We start from the raw sequence: 9,927 nt of genomic DNA, 5'->3' as shown, positions 1-9,927 counted from the left end.
GTAACGACGAGGATTTTTGGTCATCCAGGCGGTTAGATCGATCTTTAACTTTAAATAAAACAACTGGACTTAAAGCCACTGCGTAACATTTCACCCAACACATGGAATGAAATACAAGAATTTATTTTATTATCTATATCTATATCTCCTAAGACCTGACTCTTGTAACTTCACCAGCTCGTCTCCATGGAGATGTTAACAAAAGCCAAATATAATAGATTAAGTTTGCATCCAAATTCATTCTTCATTCCACCGCAAAAATAACATGTTTTGTATTGCTGGCAACAAAAGCCAAAATGTTAAGCCTTTTAAGTTTAACCTCTTACTGAACTGACCGTATTTTCTCCAGTTCGGCTTTACCCAAATTCAAAAGCTTCTCAACTGGAGGGCAACAGTGTGATGCCTCATTTGAAAGCTAAGACCTACAAAAGTGATAGTATCCTTTAGTCGCCATGTTTTTGTCACATTATTGAAACGTTTTAGTCGTGTTTTCGTCTCTTTTTTGTTGCGTTTTTTGTCATGTCTCTGTCACTTTTTTGGAGCAGAACAATAATCATACTGATAATGACCGATTTTTCATGAGATGCAGTGAGAATGAATGTTTACTTTCATAATCTGTGTGTTTTTATTTTCGATATGTCTCTTGAAAACACAACCAATTTGGATAACGGTGTCCTGCCCCACATGAGAGCGTGACATAATCTCAATCTATAATCTGAAAACAACCAATTTTGCAGCTCTATTTGCAACACTCACCAAATCAACCTGAATGTTAGGCCATTCTGAATTACCCATAAACACCATATTTTTTTGTGTGACGTCTTAGTAATACTAGTTGTAATTGCTCTTCTTGACGGACATTTAGATAATTACAAGATAAGATGTGAGATAGTCATTTCAGTTCAATGGTTGAAAAAAAATGACAAGGCAAAGTTTTTCAATATTTTATTGTTGACACATTGTTTTGATCAGAGCAGGACTCCGGCTCCACGGTGATCGAAAGCGGCCTGGATGTGAAAGGCGTGAATCCATGGCTTCTTTGTGGATGATGCTCGTGCTTGTCTAATGTGAGTTTCCGCTCCTGGGGCATTCGTGCATCCGATAGGCACACATATAGAATATACCTGCAGATCAGTAAAATAGGATTATTATTGTTTAGAGACTGTCAAACTGGGATATGTTTCTCATTGTTTTTCACTGGAAAGTTAACAAAACATAATCATTTGGGCATCCTTCAGAATAATCTATGCTGGAAATGTAATCGTCACGAAGGCACATTTATTCACGCTATGTGGGATTGTCCAGTGGTTCAGCCATTTTGGAGAGCAATCATTTCAACAATACAGAGATGGCTAGGTATACCTATCCCTGAGTCTGCTCAACTTTGCCTGTTAGGTGACAGATCCTGTTTACCTAATATATCTAAGAGTAAATTTGCACTGGTCCTAACAGGTTTCATCTTAGCTGCGAGAGTGATTCTCCGCAAATGGAAAAATCCAGAAGCTCCTCTCTATAGGGAATGGGTTAAATCCATGACAGATACTACATCATATGAGCTATTAATTGTCAAGTTACAGAATTGGAAGGAGTCTTATTTTCAGGTATGGGATGTGTTTATGTCTTATTTGAAAGGTCAGACACTTTAAAGTCTGCATTTATTTTTGTGATGTATAGTTTTGCTGTTTTGTTCAGTCTGTGCTGTTTTTTTTTTTTTTTTTTTTGCTTTGATTATGTTAAAAATCAAATAAATACTTAAATAACCCCCCCAAAAAAAGACATAATCATTTTTCAGACCTAATTCATTGAAAAGTACTGATATTTCGATCGGACGGCTGGTGTTTTTGTTTGTTCCTTTGCAGTCTTATGTTATACAAGCTTTTCTCAATACCACATGAATCATATGTAGACCGCGATGCCACAAAACATTCTAGGAGAGAAAGTGCATGTATACCAGAGGGGACACTCAGAGTGGTTACCTTTCCCAAGGCCTTCACAAGTGCCTGTAATTTAATCAGACTCTCCAGCTCACAAAAACATGAGCAAACACCGAGCTACTTTATGGATCTGCAAAGTCAAATAGCTTCAACCTTTGGCCATTTCCTCCTCATTCCACACATTTCGCCAAATTGCTCCTGTACTTTGTGGCTGTCCTGCTAAACAGAGCCATCTCCGAGGCAGCGGACATGATAAAGCGCGAAAGGCCACTGTGCCGCGGCCGCACGCTGTTTAAGAGAAGCACAGAATAAAACATAATTGTATTACTTTTCATGTGTAAAGCCAGTCAAACGGGGGGCCGCGTAGTGATTTCCCACTAAAGCCGTTTGATATTGAGTACAGTGGGGGCCCCCGCTGACAGGCAGGTACTCACAGCGGGACGAGGACCCGGAGATGGACACGTACTAAAAGCATCACTCACTCATAATGTCATGTCATTGATTAGAGGGCTTTGGCAAAGGGTTAAACCAGGAAGCTTTGACAGTTTGCCACTACTAAAATAAACCAGAGTGTTGTCTAAAATACTTTGAATGTGCTACAAATACTTTATACACCCTGGCAACATCCTACTGACTTTTAAAGGTAAAGGTGCTTTGTTACTTCATAAAGTAATCTTGAAATAAGTAACATAAGCAAATTAAAGTTTTTTTTTAATACTTAAAGGGGCTAGATGCAAGTTGGCCATTTTATACTCACTGCTGCCACCTTAGGTCAAAGGTGTAACTGCAGGTTCTATATTAAGCTCGTGCATGATGGCACTGCGGGCCTGAAATAACAACTTTTTGAGTGACAGTGCAGGATTTTTGAGGCAGTTGTGGTGAATAGGTCGGGGCCCATTCTACACCTTAGGACATGGCTGGAACATGTAGGGGAAGGAAAATACATCATTTTAACATTTTTAAACTCTGTATAGTCCCTTTAAATTTGGAAAAAACAAAATGCAACAACAAGCTTTTTTTCAAATAAATTAGGATTTTCTATCTATTTTTGAGTGCGATGAGATCTTTTTTCTTATGCAAGTGTAAAAACCGTGCCTTATGGACAGACCTCTTTAAATAAATTACTGAAATCTGGGACAAATTTACTTATTTCAACAAAATGTCACTTATTTCTGTATTACGAGTGCGCCAATTCTAGAATTACTGTACCATTTTCTTAACCATTTATCTCCAAAAAGTTGATAGGTATTGGAATAGGTATTGGCTGTCTATGTCTAATGGGGAATGTGTAGAAAAAGTATACACAGTTGACATACAAAATATTATTGATATTTCACTGTACTATCAGAGCCACTTTGAGTTGAGAAAATACATATTTTTATTAATATTGTTTTAATGGATATTTTCCTTTCTCAAACACTCATTTAAATATAGTATCAGTATTTTTACCATGTTACAATGTTGTTCTCTCATCAAAACCACCTGGAATTGCATCTATGAATCGTTACGAGTGGTTATTCCAGCAGATCCCAATGAGCTCTTCCTGAGGTCCCACATATCATGCTTTGCCTCACCTCTAAATCTCTTGCTAAGCTTAATCCTTTCATCGGGAGGTAAAAACGCTTGCCATAGCTTCACTGCCGCCACACAGGCCAGTGTTCTCCCCCCCCCCCTTTTTATTGAAACAGCTGCACAGCAAAGGGGAGCGAGAGGAGGGGGGATGGGAGGAGCTTATGGGAGAGTGCATGAAAATCAGGAAGTAAAACAAATTGTAAGATAGTGATAAAGATGTGATTGACATTATTGTACATGCGTTTCCAGCTACATCACATGTAGTTCCGGCGGCCATTTTGAATACCGAAGTAGCATTATACAGTACTACAACCTGTAGCAATATCTCTACTCAGGATGAAAATGAAAGACCACTAATTTACAGTGGCATTTTTATGTACTCGTAATCATTTCTCAAGAAGAAAACACGGCCCCAGAGACACTCGTTTATGTGGCACAGATGTAGCAGCGCCGTCTGTCCAGCTACAGCAGGATTTACTAAAAGTCTGCTTAGACAAATTAGCGCGGGAAACAGAAAACCTTTCACTATGATTTTTACTGTTTGTCATGTCAATATAGTCTCAGTCTGAGTCAGTGTTTAAGCTGCTCAAGACGTTAACATGCTACCGGTTAGCGAACTGTCATCAATCAACTGTCAATGGCTTCAATATGATAAACACATGTGTGGCTCACATCTACTGAGGAAATACTACAGTAACAGCTCAGCTCTGACCTCTGTCACATGTTGTTTCCAAGGCTAGATGTTTGGAGTGTGGTTCGGGGCTTTCTCTTGGAGAGGTCGGAGCTGAACTGTTGAAGCTAAATGCTAACCAGTAGCATGCTAACATCTTAAACACTGGTTCATTGGTTTCTTCACATAAACGTGCCTCTCTGGGGCCACATTGTTACATTAAAATGTCACTGTCAATCAGTTGTCTTTCTTTTATATCCTGAGTAGAGTACTGCATAATTCTACTTCGGTATTCAAAATGGCCGCCATAACAACAAAACTCACTTGACTGATAGGTATGTCTAAAAACCTGCAAAAAAGCAGAATATCCCCTCTTGCACCTTTAAAATGTCATTATGCAGGGTTTTTGCTTGAAATACTGAATTGTGTTTACTGTGGGCGGCTGTACCTGAAAAGAAGGTGAGGACCATGGACACCCAGCCGATTATATAGGACCAGGAGAACCTCCAGTTTCCGTAGCGCTTCCCATAGTAGTTAATAGTGACACCGGTGTACACAGCCATAGCCAGAAACACGAAAAAGCCTGCAAAACAAAAGCCCATAGTCTGACTTACAGCATCTTTTCTTTCTGTGTATAAATTTGATTGTATTTATTACGTGTGCTTCATCTGTCTGCCAAAGTGCCATAATCTAAAATCGTGTATTGTCAGTAACAAACCAGGCGATGATATAAAATGTGCCGGCACTCTTTCAAAACAAAAGCTTGGGGCGAAAAGGAGCCACAATGACAAGTGAAATCCCTTTGATTGTTAAAAGGCCACGCTGCTCTTTGTTGTGAAATTGCGGAGATAATGGAAGAGTCCAAATGACTTCAGCCTTAGTCTTTGGTGTCTATAACCATCCGCTGTTGATAGAAATGTGAGTTCAAAAAAAAAAAAAAAAGCAGAGAAACGGCAACCTTCGGGCGAGACGACTTACATGAGATGAAAAACAAAATGCCTGCGGCGAAGGTCTTGTCGAAGCGGTCGAAGGAGGAGTAATGGATGAAGGCCATGATGCCGATGATGATGCCGATGAAGCAGGCCAGCAGAGACAGGATCATGAGGGCGCGTGTGGCGTCTAAGTGGGCTGCAGACAGGGACACAAGGGTCAACAGGGGGGTCACAAGGGGAGGCCAGGGCTGGGTCACAGGGGGGACTGACCCGACATGTGACCCCAGGAGTTCTTCATATGTACTGGGTGATTTTAAGATGAACTATGGCCTATTACAAGAGTCATATCGGAAAATGAGCACTGTTGTTTTTTTCAGCAGAATTAGGATCCATATTGGACTAAATAACAGTAGAATCATAACACAGTATGTTACATTAATTTAAACACCAATAATAAGTACTTGTGTCAAAACAATAATGAAAAAAACAAAACCTAATCGGCTTGGTTGCAAAAAAAAATATGTCGAGCTCAGTCAGATGGAAGACTTTAGTGGTTTTGCTATAATAGTTTCTTGCAATATGACAGTTTTTGTGTTGTACTGTGCAGCCCTGATTTAAACCATTATGTTAGGAATTAGTATAATTAGATAAATATATGCACGCCTACTCCAAATTTTCTTTTCATTGATTATTATGGCAATATTGTTAGTGAATGACCAGAAAGACAAGGGAGATGGGGGGGGGGGGGGGGGAATGGCATGGGTCAGAGTGACCTGACAATCCAACTGGTGCCTCTCTGGTGTATGTACTTTTGAGTACTTTTTGCAGTACTTATTGTTATTTTGAAGTAGCACTGAGGAAAACATTTGGTTACGCTTTCCGCCAAGAGTGAATCTGTAAGCAACAAAAGCTACATGTGAAAAGTAAGTAAAGTTAAATTTATTTAAAGTGCCTATGACAGGTTTTAATGCTTTCGAAAATATGAGGTATTTAGATTTGTTATAATTTTTTAAATATTTTTTTTTTTAATAATTTTTTAATTATAATTTTATGTCAGTGAAGCAATGAAGAAATGTTGGCCAGAAAAGTTATTTTTATTTGAATTTTTAAGCTGCTGACAGGAAGTGACAGATAAAGGTAAAGTCCCACAGCAGTCATCTCCCATTGACATGACATGGTTGGCACGGCAACATAGAGGTTGCCTCTAACTATGTCACTTCCTGTCAGTGTCCAAAAAGGAAATGGGACTATAAACGTCACAATAATTGCAATTACAAAACTGGGTAACTTTTTTTGTGCAAAATCTTAAATATAATTGTGTTAACTATGATTTAGCAAAATGTTGTTTAATGCGTCATATGCACTTTAAGTTTGGATTCTTGTATCTTGTATCTAGGCACCTCTTTTTTTTTTCAAGTACTGGAACAACATTTATTTTATCCTCCTTTAGTTTATTGTAAACTCACATATTTGTGTGGAAAAACAGTGTACATCTAAGTATAGCAATTTCAAGAATACATTTCATGAACTTGCAGGCTAGTTTTGTAGCATTTCTGTGAAATTGACCCCGAGAGCTGTGAAATAATATGCTTATGAACTCGTCCCTGAGAATTAAAATGAGAACATTTTAATTTAGTGGCCCTATAAAATCAAGTATAGGGCCTTTAAGGTGCGTTCACACCAAACGCGGCAAAGCGTCAGGTTTACATTGAAAATACATGGAGGACGCGCCTCAGGGAGCGTCAAAATATCCCGCAGCGAGTCACGCGCCTCATGCGCCTTATGTGCCGCGCGTTTTGAAGCTTTCCGCGCGTGGTAAGCTTCTGACGCGCCTCCAGGGCGTCCAGCGCAGCCCACGCTAGAGTTGGGAAATGTTCAACTTTTTGGAGAAATTTGCGAGCGTCGACCAATCAGGAGCTTTCTCCAACAGTGACGTACGTTGTAGCTGAGCCACCGGGGCAGATTCTATAGTACTGGCCAAGAAAAAATAAATAAAAATGAAAACAAGTCACGGAGGTTAAGCTTCATTGTGAACCGGAGCTACTGCAGCTCTGGGACTTTTACAACGAAACACTTCAGTGTTTCTTTACCTAAATGAATACCCAGGATTAAAAGCGGCGACAAGAAAACTTAGCTATATCAGTGGCTGAATCTGCGCTGGGAATGTGTTTGGGCCTCGAAGCTGACCATGCCTGTTGTAGCTACGAACACACGCTGACGTGCGCCAGAGTGTGACAAGTCTGACTTCAGGTAAGCACAAGCGTCTAACTACGGACTTTTTAGGCGCGTTTTTGACGCCCGAAAAGCGTTTGGTGTGTACGCACTTTAAGAATATTTATAACTTATCATTTCGGGGTGAATTCTTTGAAAATATCCGAGTGTTTGCATTATACTATGTTTTGTCTGTCAGATTCAGTGATGGTCAAAGTACTTCCACCGCTTGAGTAAAGGTACACCCACCAAGTAGTACTCCAATAAAAGTAAAAGTTGCTCAAGTACAAATGTGTTTAAATACGTGGTAACCTATGAAAATTAATTCCATACCTGGACGGCAACACGGCAGGGGCAAACCTTCCTTAGTTGTGAGCCAGTGGCATTTGACTCTCTTCATTTGCACAGCGCCCCCTACTGTGCTGGAGTGTGCTCAATAAGCCATTTTAGAAGTGTTATGGAGTAGAAAGTAATACGTTCTCAACAAAGATTTACTCAAGTGAAAATTCTACTAGTATACAGTACTTAAAGCCACATCGTGTAGAATTTTACCCAAAAAATAAAATTGAAATACAAGCTTTTATTTTATGACAGATATTTTCAGCATTGAAAAACCTCATAAATTTGATTTTAACATGTGATTTTGCTGTGAGCGGCTCAGCTCTCCTCAGACATGACAGAAACTTTACCGGGAGTGGGGACGTCTCCAGCTCGTTTCCATGGAGATGGGACTAAAGTCAGCAGAATTTGAGATTTAAACAGGTTAGGTTCCCATACAAATTCATTCTTTGATTACTCACTGCAGTATTTAGCAGAGCATTTTCTGTGTTGAGCTGGTCATTAGGGGGATGTTTTGTACTGATGGCGAGAGTATAGTCCAAAATGTTACGCAGTGTGCCTTTAAAGTAAATTAACCTTCATAACTGACTACCTCTGGTCAAATTACAACAACACCAAATCATAAATCAGACTTTTACACTCAAAGCGCTACATAAACCAAGGAAATATTATTATTATTATTATTATTATTATTATTATTATTATTATTATTATTATTATTATTATTATTATTATTATTATTATTATTATCACTGTATTCCAATAGTATTTTCACCAAGTTCATTTTCATTTTTTATTTTAGCTGCTCTACCCACACATAAATTCTGTTATTGCATTAAAAATTCAAAAAAAATTAAAAATCCCTCTCTCCTGGTCATTTCTAGACTCTCACTGACCGATGCTGTCGTTGTGGGGGAAGCATTTGCCCGGGGTGCAGTAGCGCCACAGCCCCTGGTGCATGTAGTTGCTGGACTGCCGGTACTGCATCCAGTAATCCGTTGCCGTGGAGACGATGAGGAGGATGTTCCCCACGCCAGCGCAGAACAGCCCTCCGCCCATGAAGCTGTACATCCTGCACCTGGACACACAGACAGACAGACAGACGGCGCACAGGTCAGTTTGGCCCCCTCTCATCTCCGCGCCGCACTCCGCCGGAGAGCATCTAAGTGTCAGTAATTGCGTCGTAATGAACATATTATTGCCGGTGGATTGAACCGCGGGGTCAGAGGTGTGCGGCGCGCTCCACTTTGTTCCCGGGAGATCAGTCGCGGCCCTCGCATGTCTTTGATACTTGATACATCTATTGCTCATTGTTCCACCAGGAAAGGGATGCAATCTCCTCCGCCAGCCATCGCCCCCCCTCCCCTGATCGAGAGTCGTCTCCTGTGTTATTTCTTTAGATGATATAGGAAGACATGTCCGGTTATATCTGAACCCTGAAACGGGACGCCACTTCGAGAGCTTTGTGCATTTGTTGAAGTAGTGCCTTGGGATGACATCGAGGCCCAAGCGCCCTCTCCTACTTTTTGATCTGCCCGCATGCAAGAACAGTACATTGCAGATGTTATGTCCCCTAATATAAAGCTGATAGATTTGTTTTAGAGTGAAGATTCTCAAATAGAGAGGTTTGAATTAAAAAAACATCTAAAGAAAGCCAGTGAAATGAGGACAATCCAATTTCCCGTGCACTTCCTTCAAACTGCTTCAATTCCTATTGGATTAGTTTGGAATTATATCTAAATTATTTTGTCTATCTATCAAGGCATGATTTTCTCAAGAGGCTGTGTTGTTTCATAATATAATTTCCTATGCATTTCTGTGTAACTTATTTCCTCTGTGACGAGGACAGAGAAGGCAAACATTAGAATTCAACAAGCGGGACGTAGCAAAAGTACACAATCAAAAACAAATAACAATATGCAATATATGCCAATGATCTTACCTCACTTAGCCTCTCTGTGGAGATGATTTATAAAAAGTGGTTACAAAATACAAGTAGATCCGATAATGCCAAGACTGGCAGTTTCCCAGCGGGCTAATAGCACTAGCGCTGATGGGGTGAATAGGGCGAAAGAGGGGCTACGACAAACAGCCATGGGACAAAAGGCCCATCCCGCCACTGGCCAATCACGGGGCGCCACTTTTGTCGTTTGGGAATCTGCTGAAAAAACAGAAATGAGCAGAGCTGAAGTGAGAGTGATGACTGGATGGTTTTGATTGAAAGTAGAGGGCTGAACAGGCGTTAGTGGCGAGCAGGGCACCTTTGTCT

General features: G+C 40.2%; 1 protein-coding gene across 1 annotated transcript; it reads right to left on the bottom strand.

Moving 5' to 3' along the window:
* Positions 1 to 1,062: 1,062 nt before the first annotated feature.
* On the bottom strand, positions 1,063 to 9,716 carry lim2.1 (lens intrinsic membrane protein 2.1; the record flags this gene model as incomplete). Its single annotated transcript, XM_079567035.1, has 5 exons — positions 9,601 to 9,716; positions 8,555 to 8,736; positions 5,155 to 5,304; positions 4,625 to 4,759; positions 1,063 to 1,124 (listed from the first exon to the last, which is right to left on the bottom strand). The coding sequence occupies exons 2-5, from the start codon at positions 8,727 to 8,729 to the stop codon at positions 1,063 to 1,065; spliced, it is 522 nt and encodes a 173-aa protein (XP_079423161.1). The 5' UTR covers positions 8,730 to 8,736; positions 9,601 to 9,716.
* Positions 9,717 to 9,927: the final 211 nt, after the last annotated feature.

This window comes from Gobius niger, assembly GCF_951799975.1.
Source record: "Gobius niger genome assembly, chromosome: 11".
NCBI classification, from domain to species: Eukaryota; Metazoa; Chordata; class Actinopteri; order Gobiiformes; family Gobiidae; genus Gobius; species Gobius niger.
The sequence above is the reverse complement of the archived record's forward strand: the minus strand, read 5'-3'. Positions and strand labels throughout refer to the sequence as shown.